We start from the raw sequence: 16,146 nt of genomic DNA, 5'->3' as shown, positions 1-16,146 counted from the left end.
TCCGTTTCTTTATGTATGTAAATAATGGCTACGTATGATTTTTTGCCTCTCTGATGGAGCATGTTGCGATGTACTATATGAAACGGTGTTATTCTTTTAGATTCATAATATATGTGAGAATTCCGTATTCAACAAGTGTCATAGACCATTACAGAGCATTACTTTTCAAAATAAAATAAAATACGAAGCATTTGACACTACATATACACTTGTAAAAAAGAATTAAACCGACATATCTCTAACAGTTACTCCAGAGAATCAAACTTGCTGTACCGTGGTACCGTTACTACTATTTCATAATAGGAAAAATCAAACATTAATATATATTTCCTGCGTTCGTCCATGAGAAACAAAAAGGATGTACAATCCGTGCAATTTCTACTCATCTCGCTCTCAAGCTTGTAGAAACCGATATGTTCTCATATTACCAACCCCTTTTTTTCTGTTTTTCTAAGACAGTAAGTGCCAGCATCATCGGTACTTCATCCACGTAGTATTTGCATCCCCCAAGAACCAAGTTACTATGGTGCTTTTTTTTTTTGCGAGAAAAGTTACTATGGTGTTGACACCGGCCCGGATCTCATCATATCTCATAGAGATAGAGAGCACTTATCTTCTCTTGAAATTAAGCAAGTTGATGGACGAAAGCCCGCAAATCGGAAATAACAAGACACAGAAGGCGATGAGCACTGCAATAGTGGCACCCGTCATCCCTTGTTTAAATCCTAAATTCTGCTGGAGGAACTCTTGGACTGTTCCGTCAAAACCAGGACCGACTATCCTCGTTTTGACGTCTCAAGTTGCAACAATAATGAAGCTAATGTATCTTCCGCAACAGTCTTGTAATAACTAGTGGTTGGGGACCGCCAATGGCAGGCCTCCTGAGCATGTTTGTGGCGCATTTGCCTTGCTTAAGCGCCTAATTACACGTTCTGTATATTTATTTTTATGAGTCCACATAATTTTTTTCCAGTAAAAATAAATGAATGGTTGTTAGCGTTATGTTTTTCTTGACAAGTACAAAGAACCACCATCACTTAGCAAAGCATCATAATGTTTGAGCATAAGAGATCTCATACACGAGAACCAATCAACACCATCAATGTAGCAACTCAGAGGTTTATGCCGTCTATGGATTAAACATGAATTTTAATCTCTAGAAGGCACCGACATGATCGTGAAAGATCAATATTTAGAATTCTAAAAATCAAATTAACAGTTAAGAAACTTCTAGCACCCAGATAGGATAAGTTCTACAGTGAAAGTACCCATCATAGGAGGTGAATACCATTGTGTAACTACTAATAATAGTTTTGAATGCAAATACCTTGTGAGTGGCGTGAACATTTCATGTACCATCTTCTAACATAGCCATGGTTATATTCATGGCAGGTGAACCTGGATGTGAAAGCCCACAAGAAAAATAACAGAGCAAACAAACGTGCATGTGACATCCCTTAAGATTAGCAGCATTTTAAGTATTATACCAATAAGGAAATTGCAACATGTAAAATTCTAATCACCCTTAAGCAATTTGACAAACACGTCATTTACATGGATAGATCACCTTATAATCAGCAACAAGAAATGTCCCATCATCACTATGCTTCTGCAAGAACCTGCGCAGACCCTTGTTCGGTCATTTTGGCATAGATCACTTTTAAAATAATGTAGTTGATCAACCACCTATCAATTGCTCGGTCACTTTGGCATAGATCAAATAAATTTGGGCAAACCTGCATATAGGAGAAAATAGGCGCATAGACCAACACAACGCAGCTACCTGACGGCTGCTCTACAGTGTGGTGGAAATTCCAATGTGGGAACGCACGCACCTACACATGATTCAGATATGGCAAGTAGTGAAACGGACCAACAAAAGCAAAACCAAACACGCACGCGCACAAAAAGGCAGCAGGGACGATGTCCAGGGAGGCGGCTGGGGAAGTAAAAAGTCAGAGTCTGACCAAACTGTTGCCTGATCCCGTTGGCGACGCCGCCGTTGCATTACCGAGCCATGGATTAGTCGTCGGTGGTTGTTCCTTACCAAACAGATTATCTTAGTGTCCGCGTCGCATGGGAAAGATCGACGACAAGGATGCCGGCGTCGGAGATCACCTCCTCCAGGACTGGCTTATCTCCTAACTCGCCTTCAGACGTGACCACGCCTCTTCTTCGCCTTGGGGAGTCGCCGCGTCGGGGACCTATGTATTTGCAAATCGATAAAGCTAACGGGAGAGGTCTCACCGTGCTCGTCGTTCACCATGCATAGGAAGAGCGGTGACACAGGGATCATGGTCCGAGCGCCGCGGCGAGGATGTCGCAACGCCATCGAGACCCCTTCTCCCTCGAGCGACACTGGCTGGCTATCTCTTGATGGCGTCCGTGCCGGCCACCTCCATGGGTCCTGATCCGTGATTCAGAGGCAAATGGGTAGGAGAATGCTCTAAAACAAGGGGGGAGAGAGGAGGTGGCGTGTTGGTGGAGGTGATGACTGATGAGATGTGAGAGGAGGCGTGGAGACGACGACATTGACTTGTGATGCAGAGTTGCCTTCGGAAGGAAACGAAGGGCCCCACACACGCGCGGATGCACGTACCTCACCCACGCACGGAAGCACCTGTCTCTCCCTATCCGCGACGTAGCATACGCGAGAGGATGCCCTTCCTGCATAGCTTCTTGTTGTTGATTGAAATGCAACTTATAGATTGGGGAATTAGGAACCGGGAGAGAAGATTCCACAGGGAGTAAAATACAGAGGCTACCCCCACCTGCTGCCATTGTCCGCGTTGTCGTGAAGCCTACCCCACCATGCCATAGAACGTCAAGTAGGTAAAAAGTAAGGAACATGTAAAGGAGCAATTTCCCTGCGGTAACAAGACATGTCCTTTTATTAGGACAGAAATGGGAAAAACTACACTAGCTAGAACATAGAGAACCCAACAAGCATGGATGTTACCATGCACTTTAATGGAGAATGGTTTTCCCAGGGTGACAAACAACTTGCCTCGGTTCCTCTCGTAGTTCATCACGAAGTAAGTGTTGAGACCGTATATTATCGTCTGAGTCGCAATGTAAGGTATCTTTATAAAAGCATCTTCAACAGAGGCGTTAAATAAGTCGCGTACTGGCAAAATGGCCATATACCGCGCACGCTGTCGAAAATAACGCTCCAGCAACCATGTTATAATGCCACGCTACCGAAAATAACGCTCCAGCAACCACGCTATAATGCCACGTCTGGTAAACATGCATCAATGTGTTGGAAGAAACTACATTGCTTGCGGTTTATTTGGTGTGCCCGCTTCAGCGCGCTGGACAAGCAAAGATTGCGCGCGAAAGACCAACCCCCACATGACTGCTCCGACTGCACCCACCTTCGTCCCAACACGCGCCTCTGCCGGCGAAATCTCTGCGATGGACGGCCGCGCCGACATCCCGCTAACCACTCAATCTTCCGCGGCAAATCCTTGCACAGGCTTGACCTCTGATTTCTCCGCTGGCGGAGCACCGGCTTCAAGCACTGGTCTCACGCACGGCCTTTTCATGGCACACAGGACAAACTTGCAGGATGGCTTGGCGTGGCCGGAAAAACAAGTGAAAGTTACTGTTCTTAAGGAAAAAACAAGCAAAAGTTGTAGTATTATAGAAAGGTAAACGTTTGTGGCCGGTGCACCGGCCGAACCGTACGGCCGGCCGCACGCGACCCGCGCAGACAGCTGATTTGGCATGCAACTATTTTCTCGTCTAAATTTGTTGCAACCATCGTTCATATTTGCAACAAGCGTTTTATATTTGCTACATTTGTCTAGTAAAAAAATTGCATATACGTTTCGTTGCAACTGTAGTTCGTCGGATTTTTTGTTACAATCGGTATTTTTTTACTTTTGCTACAACCGTGTTAAGTTTTGCTACAACCGACGTCATTTTTTGCTGCAACCGTTCATTAAAAAAGTTGCATACACGTTCGTCAGAGTTGCAACCCGAGTTTATCGGATTGTTTTGCTACAACCTTTTTTTTGTTTTGCTACCACGCATCATCAGCTTCGTTCTTTTTGCTACGATCACGTAGAATTTTTTTTCCCAGAACTATATTTTTGTTGCAATCGTTGACGAAAATTGTTGCATCGTCAACGAAATTTGTTGCATCAAGAAAAAAAATGCTGCATGGAGATCTAACGGCGCGGCCGGCATACAGCTGGCGGATAGGGCGCCCGCGCGCGGCCGGCCGAGCGATTCGGCCAGCGCGCCGACGCATAGCATTCTTATAGAAATCACTTGTTGAAAAGGTGTGGTCACTGGAGGAAGTGCACACAACTCTTATCTTGGCCGTACAACATCATTGAGATTCGGTCCAAGGTCTCACTAACCATGGCTTGGGACTAACCATGGCCGGACGATGTGATGCTTGAAAATGGACCGAAGCCAATGAACAAGGTTTTCTTTTATGTAATGGTGCCAAATATATAATATAGTTGGATCCTACCGGTGTAAATTTCTAAGACCGAAAGACATACAGTCTTATATCTCATATCTTATATCTTATATTTTATATTTACTAATTGGATGCATCATACGAGGCTCAACGTTAATCCACACCAGCAAGATTAATATAATCATTAGATTTAATATTCAATGGTCAAGATGAAAGAAATGTACATGTGAGAAATTCTCAAACCCCATGTCGGAAAAAGAGTCCAAGCAGTATAAATTATGTACATGTCCGTTCTAGCCTTCCTAATGGAAAAGAAAGACACGGACAGCTTACAAGTCAAGTCCTCAAACCACACGGTGGAAAAAGAGTCCACTAGCAATTCAACACGTTAGAAAAAATCTCCACGTCCCCAAAGAAAAAGATGTCCCCAGTCCCACGTACATGTTCCTTTTTTTAAAGGAAATGTTACAAGTTGCCTTGAAAAATACAAAAAGGCACATATAAAAATAATTATTCATCAAACATTATATTACAAAGAGAAGGAGTCAATGCTTTCTTGAAAATAAAATATGTTTTCTTAATAAATAAATACCATGTATGTTAATTTAATATGTGAAATCACCTAATTGTAACATGATCCAATCTATTGTCCTAATATGTTAAATCACGTAACTGTAAGATCACTAGAAAAATGTATATTAATGTCACGAACAGAAAAATCATACAAGATGTAAAAATATATTTTTGATGGATATTTAAATAGGGATATTTCCGAACCACTTCCACCATAATTTGGGTCAAACTTATTTTTTGCAAGTACAATGATGTACTCTGCTATCTAATTTCATACAAGACATATAAATTCTCAAGTAAATATAATATCATTTTCCAAAAGTTATAGAAGGATCACTTCCCAATGGACCAAGAGGAGAATATTGTGGTCACGCTACAAATAGCAAATAGACCAGCATGACCATTTGCTCGAAGGAATGTATTTCTCAAATCTCCTAAGAGGAAAGAGATATGCACCTTCTTTTTAATCAACACTACACACCGTATCATTATATTCTTAATGTGATTATGTAAAGAAACAAATTAGCATACGATAAGAGTATGCATGAAAATTGTGCTAAGAAGTATGGTGGAAGTTGTTCCGGAATATGTGCACAATCTTAAGAAATCAAAATTATTGCATCAATAAAAAAATAAGCTTGATTAAGTTTTGTTCAACGCAAATTTGCATGAATTGAGTTTAGTTCTGAAATATGTGACAATCTTACCGTCACCTAATTGCATGGATGTAATTATGAGTTGTAGCCATTAAGCCAATGCAGATAATTCTTATGGTCAAAAAATGAATACTTTTACAGAAATATGCTAAGAAGTGTCAATTGTTTATAAAGGGGTATTGTTTCTGCAAAAACCCATTCCAGTTGGAAATATCATTGCAAGGGTTCTTTTGATATATACAAAAGCATGACATCATTTCACGTGTATGGGGTTCTATACATTATATTAATTCCAGCGTTCTTATTTAATATAATCGACTTTGAAATATAAAATTAACATACTCCCTCTGTCACAAAATTCTTGTCTTAAATTTGTTTAGATATGAATGTATCTAGTCATGTTTTAGTATTTTGATACATCTATTTCTAGACAAACCTAAGACAAGAATTTTAGGAGGGAGGGAGTATGTACTAATTCTGCCAAAATATAAATTATACAGTGTTTATTTGTAAATATCATGAACTCTCTTATTAAAAATGGAATTATTAAAATAATACTGAATGAAACAACAATGTTAAGATAAAACATTTTCTAGCCCGTGCGAAGGCACGGGTTGATGACTAGTACTACCTAATTGCAATTGTAGCAAAATCTGGCCCAAAGCGTAATTTTCCTTTTGCTTTATTTTTTAGACCGGTGCGTAATTGTAGCAAAATCTGTTCGGGTTTGGTCGGACGTGCAACACTAGCGAGCCTTCTAACTTTTGCGCATGCGGGAGGAACGCCTTGGCCTAGTGCAGAACAGCAGAAGGGTCAAGTGCGAAGACGACGAGCGAAGCAACAGCCATGAAACTTAACAAAGTAGTGTTGTACCGTGCAGTTTTTGGTAGCGTGTGTGTTCACTTCCCACTTCCAACATCGAGTCTTCACCTTTGCAATCGAACCTGAGGTACCGCCTACATGGACGCCTCCTGAGGTGCGTGAGCTTGCAATGGCGGGACGGCGGGCTGCGCAACCTGTGCCATAGCCGGGATATCCTGCAAAGTAACCCCCCCCCCCCCCCCCCACACACACACACACGCTACAGCTAATTCTGCCCAAGAGTCCCAGGCGCCTTTTTTTCTTCTTATTCTTCTTCTTTCGTTTCTGCCCCGGCGCACCTGCAGCGGTAGGAGCTGTGCCAAAAGCGAACCCCGACGGCGGGTTGATCCCAGGAACCTGTGCCTGTGCCGACACGTGCGGTGTGGGTGCAAAGGTACGTAGTAGGACCCCTTGCGGCACCAAATCCGACAGCCGCCGCACCCACGGCAGTCATGGTTGGTTGAGCTCCCAGCACCTGACCCATCTGCCCACGAGGTTGCGGCGTGGCCGTCAATGATGGTGACGACCTCCGCAAACGTTCGTCGTGCCCGCACGTCCCCTGATGACCAAGCGGTCGTCGATGGAGTCTCACTCGAATGATCGGATCGGAATGCCGACGTCGGTCTTGAGGGCAGCCGCGCTGCAGAGGAAAGAGTGTTATTCTCCTAACGCCACAACCCACCGAGCCAAAGGCCAAGATGATCCCATGACGACGAACGGCCTCCATGCGTCCCAGTCGCACTCGGCTACAATTCGGGCGTTTGAATTTCGCGACCGCCGCCCACGCGCAAGGAAACGGGATCACAGGATCGCCGTAATCCCCGGGCCATCATCAGCGCCGCCGGCCAGCACTGCCGTTTCCTTGTCGGCCGTCACCACCTTGAGGCTCACCGTGTCAGGGAAGAAATCGCCGAGGCACGGCGGAGGAGTTATCCGAGGCCAGAGTAGAGGACCACGCCATCCCAGCCGCACCCCGACACCTTGAACCCATCTAGCCGAGGCGATCGCATGCGCTCTATTGGCGGTGAGGCATCCTCGTCTGCAGCCGCCGGGATGAGGGAGACAACCCGGACGAACCATCGACCCTGCAAAATGAAGCAGACGACGTACCTTCCTCGAACTCACCTTCAGCCGTCGTAGATCGAAATTCCAAGAAACGAGACGTGGGTGTTGGGTACTCGATCTCGTTCCAGAACTCCTGGGCTAGTTGATTGTCGGACTTTGGCAGTCGTCGGACACCTTCTTGAGAGACCAGCCGCACTTATAGTAGCACATTGGTGGCGACACTTACCGCCAGATCTTCCGCCTCCCAGTCGGCCTCATCGTCCGATGCCCCCTCCTACAACAGCGAGAATCGTGGTGCCATATGAGTCTGAGCATCGGCCCCACCTGCCGCCGGCGACAAGGCGCCAGGTGCAAGGGTGAGACGCCGCAGGGTCATCACGGCGGCGCTGGCGCCAGCAGGACTCAGCGCCCGCAGCCCCCGACAGGGTTAGGTCGCGAGGGGGCTGGGACGCGGCGGGGCTAGGGTGTCATCATGGTCTCAGTCACAACGTAAGGTATCTCTGTAAGATCATCTTCACACACAGGCACTAAATAAGCCGCACGGTGAAAAAACCAGCCATATACCACGCACGCTGCCAAAAGTAGCGCTTCAGAATATGCGCTATAATGCAACACGCGGTAAACATGCGCCAACGCGTCGGAAAAAAAACTGCATTGCGCGCGGCTTATTTGATGCGCCCGCTCCAACGAGCTAGACAATCGAAGATTGCGCGCGAAAGACCAATCGTCACCTGACTGCTCTGGCAGCGCCCCCCTTCGTCCCGCCACACGCCTCCGCCGACAAAATCTTTGCGATGGACGGCCGCGCCAACATTCCCCTAAGCCCTCAATCTGTCGTGGCAAACCCTTATGCAAACTGGACCTCCGGTTTCTCCACCAACAGAGCAGCGATCTCGCGCGGCCTTTTCATGAAACCCCGGACGGACTCGCACGGTGGATTCTTGTGGCCGGAAAACTAGTGAAAGTTACAATTCTTAAGGAAAAAACAAGCAAAAGTTGTAGTATTATAGAAAGCACTTGTTAAAGGTGTGCGGTTGCTCCCTGGAGTGCACATAACTCTTATCTTGGCCGTACAACATCATTGAGATTCAGTCCAAGGTCTCTCTAACCATGGCTCGGGACTAACCATGACCGAATGATATGATGCCTGAAAATGGACCGAAGCCAATGAACAAGTTTTTTTTATGTAACGGTATAAACTTCTAACTCCGAAACACACGCACAGTACAACGTTGTAAACTTCAGCCCTTCAGCCCCTTGGTCCTTCTAACACCGAAGCCAATGAACGATATGTAACAGTGTAAACTTCTAACACCGAAGCCAATTGTAGCAAAATCTGTCCCAAAGCGTAATTTTCGTTTTGTTTTAGTCCCTTCAGCTCCTTGGTCCAGGTCGTTCTGTCGGACGTGCAACTTCAGTCGGACGTGCAACTTCAGTCGGACGTGCAACGTCTTGGCCTTGTGCAGAACAGCAGAAGGGTCAAGTGCGAAGACGACGAGCGAAGCAACAACCATGAAACTTAACAAAGAAGTTGGGGCGAGAGGTACATGGGGATTCATGCAATTCGGCTGAAGGGAAAGATCTCGTTGACCATCAAATAATCTATCAATTTATCCTTGTATACCCGATGTCTCTCAAGCCCATGATTTAAGACTTCTTCGTCAATATTTCTTCCTTCCAGGATTCGGCCATACAGAAACTGTTATATGTCATGTTTTCTCTATGCTACTCTATCTTTTATAACATGGTTTGGCTGGATGCATGTCTTTCCAGTCACATGGTCCTACTAAACAGAAGCTATTAACTATATGTCATCGCCAAATGCACCGAGCATGTGGTTCCTACTGATTGGGGTTCCCGCGATCAAATTTATGGAGCTTTAGTGTTGAGCAACTACATTTATCATCACACCGGCCATACACCACCTTAGGCTTCGAGTGTATTGTTTTATTTGCATCGCAAACTTAATGCATAAGTACAAGCTAATTCAAAGGAATATGTGATTATTTTGGTCGGCTGGATAACCATATCTATTTGAAGCATTCAACCATCCCTGAAGTGGATAAAGAAGTGGTTGAAACTGGAAAAATAGTGCCCAAGTCCGTTTCAAAACAACCAAAAGTGGGGAAAAAATAGACCAAAAGTTAGGAACTCTCTGGTAGCTTCTTGAAAACCAACACGAGCTTCTCCATGACAACTTAACTAGATGGACCAGCCCATTGCGATCCGCTTCAGGCTTTGTTCGGTTGCAACAGATTTGAAGGGGATTGGAGTGGATTGGGGAGGATTAAATCCCCTATAAGTCAAAATCCACCTCAATCCCCTCCAATCCTCTCCAATCCCCTTGTCATGGGGATTAACCGAACAAGCCCTCAGGGTGTCATGTACGGTAATGCTCTCGGGCCCCATGGTGCCCTAAACTTTAAACAATCCAAAAAAATCTCATTTTGAAGTCTCAGATAATTCTGAAAAGCATATATGTACATGGGGATGTTGTCTACAAGTGTGTTAATTTTCATGATAACTTACTTCGTTGTCTGAACTACAAAGACAAAACAAAATCATGATTTTTTTATAGTCGACAATACATGTGCTAGAAATGTAGGATTTTACCCGTAAAAATACAGGATTTTTTTTATGTGTGTGGCTCACCTAATGATGTCTTTGATGATGAAACTCTTTCGCAGCTGTGGAGTACATTCCAATGTACATGTTCATTTTCTTCAGATTGTTTTGAAACTTTAAATTTTAAAATTTCGAATTTCAATACCCATTAGCAATTTCAGCCCACTACCGCCAGTTCCAAAAGAGATGCAAGAGGTACGGACAGCTACGGATGGATTAAGATTACGGACTAACGTCCGTAAAGTCCTTATTTATCAGCAAGTGTATGATTATTCTTTTCAATTAATGACATGTTGCCATCTCAAAAAGTTTGTTTCCGCCCCTACAAATAAATAAGTTTGTTTCCGTAATACATTTTTTAAACCAATGACCAATCAAACAACTTTCCTCAGTCCCCGATGACATCATTGCATGAGCGTTGGAGAAGAACGACATCTTCATCATTCGGTCCACCTACCGATTTGCCATGGACGACCGTGAATGTCCATTGGCTACCACTACGAGCAGGTCACCGGATGATCATCGGTTCATCACGCCATCTCGAAGATCATATGGGGTGCCGTGCTCCTCCTAAGGTGTTTGCATGGAGAGGGGTGACTAACTCGTTGGCTCCTGGGCCAATAAATTTTCTCATCAGCTCGGGCTTATTGACATATGTTTCCTTAGTGGCGAGGAACGCGAGAACGGATTTCATGCGCTTTGCAGATGCCCACTTGCTGGATAGTTGTGACGTGCCATGGAGGTGGACTGGCTCATCCCGAGGCTCGAAGCAATATGTAATACTAGACTGGAGTGGTTGTTTACTCTCCTTGGATGAGACAACGCGGATGGTAGTGCTCATGATCATGCGGCGAACCTGATATGTACGCAATGAGATCACACATGGGAAGGCGCCTCCCCCAACAGAAGTCTCCTGCCACTTCCTTCATGGTTACATTAACTCGCTTTTATGCATCCATCAATATCCGCATGGCTTGGGCAAAGATGGTGCTGCATGCTGCCCCGCCGGCCACAAATTCGAGCTTCACCCCACAGCAGGAGTTGCGTTGGACTCCACCAGGGCCAGGCTAGGCCAAGCTAAATACAGATGGGAGCTATGTCCCGTTGACACGAGCTGCTGGCGGTGGCATGGTTCTCCAAAATGACAGGAGAGAACGTGTTTAGTGCATGCAGGGAAATACGCACATGTGACAATAGTGTAGGGAGGGACTGGAGTGGCTTTGCATCGAACTAATTTGTCCATCTTGGTGGAGTTGGACAATGTGGAAGCGGTCAGGATGCTTATCGCACATACGGCGGACCGATCACAACATCATACTCTCATGGAGGAGATTCGCTAGATAGCCACATATGCGGATAGGGAGATCTCTTTTACTCATCGTATACGCTCACATATGCAGGGCCGTCGCAGGTACACCCCATCTCCGATTGCCTTTGAGACATGGAGGTGTGGAGGACCCCCCCTCCCTGGGGCCGGCGTGATGGAATCCCGTTTCGTTCTTGTTAGGTTCGACATCTTGGTTGGGGTTGTTTGGTGACGGTTGTGTTCCTCTGTAGGAAGAATGTCTTTCTAGTTCTATCACGTCTTAATGGTGCGTCTAGCATTGTCAAAGGGCATGCAGATGTGTGTCTTCGTCGGATATCATGAGATTCGGTCGGTGCTGGACTTTGATGTATTTGTTTGGATCCGGTCTTGTTTTGTCTTTCTTTGTGTCTTATCAGGTTTGATCCTTTCGATCTACGACTCTTTTCATCAATGATGGGGCCTTAGCACGACGAATTTTTGATTTTCTACTACAATAAAGGTTGCCTGGCTCCATCAAGGGAGGGGCAATGACGCTCACCCGTCTTTGGTTCGCTTCAATGCTTGTAGTTGTCGCTAGGTGTTATGTAGACCTGGTTGTAAGATTTATTAACTTTGATGTTCTTTGTACTGGCATGATTGAAGGACTCAACTAGGTAGCGGAGCCGCACCCAGGTACTCCGGTGCGGCGGCTACCAAATTCATTGTACACAAATGCTTGCAAAAAAAACAAAGAGGACCGGCTGCATGCACATGCATGTACTTGCGATATGTAATCCCATGGTGTGCTTAATTCTTCCTCCTTTCATTATGTATGCATGTAGTGATATCATTAAATATTCCCTTTGATGTTTGAAATTCAAAAAGTTTTATCTATAATACCGTTAATTCAATCGATGATCCGTTTTCATCATTGGCTTTCTTGCAACGAGTTCTTCGAAACTAGATCCCATATCAATATGTTTCGTCAACTATTTTTTTCCGTTCATACTTGCCACATTTTTTGACCCACTTGCCATATTATTAACCACTTAGGCCCTGTTTGGAACCATAATAGATTATAATAATCTGGATTATGAAGATAGATTATATAATATGGTTTATAAAAATAATCCAGGAGGGTATGTTTGGAGATCAGATTATATAAACTGTAATTCAGGTTTTACATTGTACAATGACATGTATGTCCTGTATAAAAATAAGACGATGGCGGTGGCAGTAGGTAATTATCTTCAAGTTTACAAGGGTAATAGGTTATTAGTAATCCATAATCTGATTTTAGCTGGGGTAGAGTAGATTATGAGTTTTTAATAATCTGGTCATCTAGTTTTAAAATCTACAATATAAATTGTCCTGTTTGGAAACATAATAGATTATAAAAACCAGATTATATAATCTGGGTGGTTCCAAACAGGGCCTTACTTGCCTGATAAAAATAACTTGATTGTCACTTTCTAATGTTGTTTCGTACATAGCCTTGTAGCAGTTTTCGTTATACATGATATAAAAGCATGTCATAGGTTGTGTTTGTCAATTTGAAAAATATGCCAACTTGTCATATTTACATACAACTTTACCAGAAAACTATTTAGTGTGCTTCTTAGTTTAATTATGCTGAGTTGTCATATTTACAAACGATGACCAAAAAAGATTTCCTGTGGTCACCGGTTTTAAAATATTGAGTTATCATATTTTTGCGCGTAATCGCCTAAACAAAGTTGTTTATACGTGTCAGTTTGATTATGTCGAGATGTCATATTTATACGCAATTTACCAAAATATGGCGATTAAGTTATTTTTTATCAGACAAGTAAGTACTTATTAATATGATAAGTAAGTGCAACAAATAAGGTAAGTACGAGCAAAAAAAAATTTATCGAAACATGTCGACATGGAATCTAGTTTTGAAGATTTGATCGAAGAAAAGTCAACGGTGAAAATGGATCATCGATCATATTAGCGGTTTAAGAGATAAAAGTTTTGGAATTCTGATCATAGGGACCAAATCCAATGTGATTCCGCTGTACGGGAATGAATCGGTGCGCACACCGCTACTTAGATTTTCCGATGATTGAAAATGAATAGATTCGACGTTTCTCAAAAATAACAATCCATAGTACATTAGTAATAACCAATCAAGGCTATATATAATTTAAGTAAGAATAAAATCAATGAAACAAATACATTATGGCCTTCCGTTTATTGCTATATATAATGTAATAACTAATCAAGGCCTTCTTGTTAGTTTCGACGTCTTGGTTGGGGTTGTTTGGCGTCGGCTGCGTCCCTCTATAGGAATAATGTCTTTCTAGTTCTATCGCTTCTTGTTGGTGTGTCTAGCATTGTCAAAAGGCGTGCGGATGCGTGTCTTCGTCGGATATCATGAGATTCAGTTGGTGCTGGATTATGATGGATTTGTTTAGATCCGGTCTTGATTTGTCTTTCTTTGTGTCTTATCAGCTTTGATCCTTTTGATCTACGTCTCTTCATCAATGACGGGGCCTTAGCACGACGAATTTCTGACTGTCTACTATAAAAAGTTTGCATGGCTCCAGGAAGGGAGGGGCAATGACATCAAGTTGTCGCTAGGTGTTCTATGGACCAGGTTGTAATATTTATTACCTTCGATGTTTTTGTACTGACATGATTGAAAATGAATAGGTTCGAAGTTTCTAGAAAATAAGAATTAGTACATTAGTAATAACCAATCAAGGGTATATATAATTTTAGTAGGAAATTAATCAATGAAACAAATATATGGGAATCGTGATAAGTTATGGCCTTCCGTTTATTGCGATTTACCGATGATAATTTAGTATTACCCAATTTTATTGCATAGTAGCACATTAGTACCAGATAAGTCCATATACTACTATAATTTAGGTCGGAATTAAATCGATGAAACGAATACATGTTAGGTGTTGCGACCAGCACTGTATAAACCTGAGTGTGCAGTTTCCAGCATACTGTAAATATACAAGAAAAAAGAAAAAGAAAACTCTGTTCAGAAGAAAAAGTATATAAAAGAACAATAAAACTAGAATTCCACCATGGAAACCAAGAACATTCCAGCTCTGGTCTTCCTCCTTGCTGCCCTTCTTTGCCACCTGCGCGCAGGTTCGTCTCCGTCCCACATCCATAGCCATGGTATTCACTGTTATATTGATCCATCGCGATCAATCTTACTTAACCTCGTCGGTCTACTGCGCAGGTGACGCCCAACCATCCTGCGGCAAGTCCAACATAACAATCGCGGTGCGCAAGACGGGAGCCGTCGTGCAGAGGCAGCGGGAGTACGAGGTGACGATTGGGACGTCGTGCTCGTGCCCGATGAAGGACGTGCGCGTGTGGTGCGGCGGCCTTGAGGACAGCGCCGTGCCGCTGGACGCCGGCAAGGTGGAGGTGGACGAGGGGATGTGCGTCCTCAAGCAGCCCGTGGTGAGGCGCTCGCCGCTCGTCTTCAGATATTCATCGGTGGTGCCGGTGAACTTCCGCGTGTTCAACGCCGCCCCTTACTGCTAAGCGCGCGTGCGTGCGTTCTTCTGGCATTCACCAGGTGACATGGAAAAGCAGTACTTTTTTCTTTGGCAGCAAATAAAGCAGCACTCAGCATTGTGTACCTTTTTTAGATATTTTTTTGGATAGTATGTATACCAAGTCATTTACTCAATTCAAGCGGTTTTGTTATGCTAGCAAATGAGACTGTGCGTTGCAACGGGTGAACAAACAAACTCGCTAATCTAATAATCATGAGTTCATAGGTCCATGTCCTTTATTTCAGCACATGGCATCTCATCTCTGTTTCTATTCCTTCTTCCCACTCTCGTCGACGCTGGCATCAATGTTTACACCATCACGACACGTTTTACCGTTGTCAATCTTAAGATATCTTCCTCTTGGCATAGGATGGTAAATCTATTTTTTCTGTGAGGTTTTGACGAGGAGTGCATGCGTGGTTATAGATATTATTTGCGTTCCCCACCCTAGTTTTGCCCAAGTTTTCATTTTCAATTTGGATCGGCACCGGTGTAAAGAAAAGACTGATCTTGTATCATTTCATCGTAAATAGCATTTTTTTTCAATGGTTAGCAGGTAAAACAATTAAAAATAGCATTAGATTTAGATCTATGTTTCTAATTAAAATTCATATATAATATGTTAAATTTGAAGTTAGGATTAAAAAGATACGATTTAAAAAAAATCAATTAGCAAATACTGTGGATTCACTATCAGAAACTTGAGGGGTTTTTCTTCAAAATAGGGACCAAGAATATCTATTTTCTTTATTAGTAGGTATAGAGTATAGATTCTGTGGTGCGTCAATGATTTTTTAAAAATTAATTTGTGTGCATCTTGGATAAGGAAAACTCCCCTCGACTCGATCTACCTCCGCCAGTGAGTTTGATGCCGGAGACACCGCCAATCGATCGATCCCACCTCCCCCAACACATTTTCCCCCAGCGCCTACCGTTCATAGGCGTTATTTCGCGGCTCCTCCCCTCCTAGGCAGAAGAGTATACCTTGCAGGAAGCCCCCGCCTTGAATCAAGATGTCAATAGCATTCCTATTCACTTAAAATGCATTGACAACTAATTCAACACATTTCAGAATAAGGTCCATAAAGAGAT

At 43.5% G+C, this 16,146-nt stretch overlaps 1 protein-coding gene across 1 annotated transcript; it reads left to right on the top strand.

Moving 5' to 3' along the window:
- The first annotated feature begins 14,457 nt into the window (after nt 1-14,457).
- LOC123413206 lies at nt 14,458-15,859 on the top strand. Its single transcript, XM_045106154.1, has 2 exons — nt 14,458-14,635; nt 14,730-15,859. The coding sequence occupies exons 1-2, from the start codon at nt 14,569-14,571 to the stop codon at nt 15,038-15,040; spliced, it is 378 nt and encodes a 125-aa protein (XP_044962089.1). The 5' UTR covers nt 14,458-14,568; the 3' UTR covers nt 15,041-15,859.
- The last annotated feature ends 287 nt before the right edge of the window (nt 15,860-16,146 follow it).

The sequence above is a fragment of the Hordeum vulgare genome, chromosome 7H (assembly GCF_904849725.1).
Source record: "Hordeum vulgare subsp. vulgare chromosome 7H, MorexV3_pseudomolecules_assembly, whole genome shotgun sequence".
In the NCBI taxonomy this organism is placed as follows: Eukaryota; Viridiplantae; Streptophyta; class Magnoliopsida; order Poales; family Poaceae; genus Hordeum; species Hordeum vulgare.
The sequence above is the reverse complement of the archived record's forward strand: the minus strand, read 5'-3'. Positions and strand labels throughout refer to the sequence as shown.

Coding starts and splice junctions, on each gene's coding strand:
- LOC123413206 (XM_045106154.1), top strand. CDS start 14,569: ATGGAAACCAAGAACATTCCAGCTCTGGTCTTCCTCCTTGCTGCCCTT. Junction 14,636..14,729: donor TCTTTGCCACCTGCGCGCAG/GTTCGTCTCCGT, acceptor TCTACTGCGCAG/GTGACGCCCAACCATCCTGC.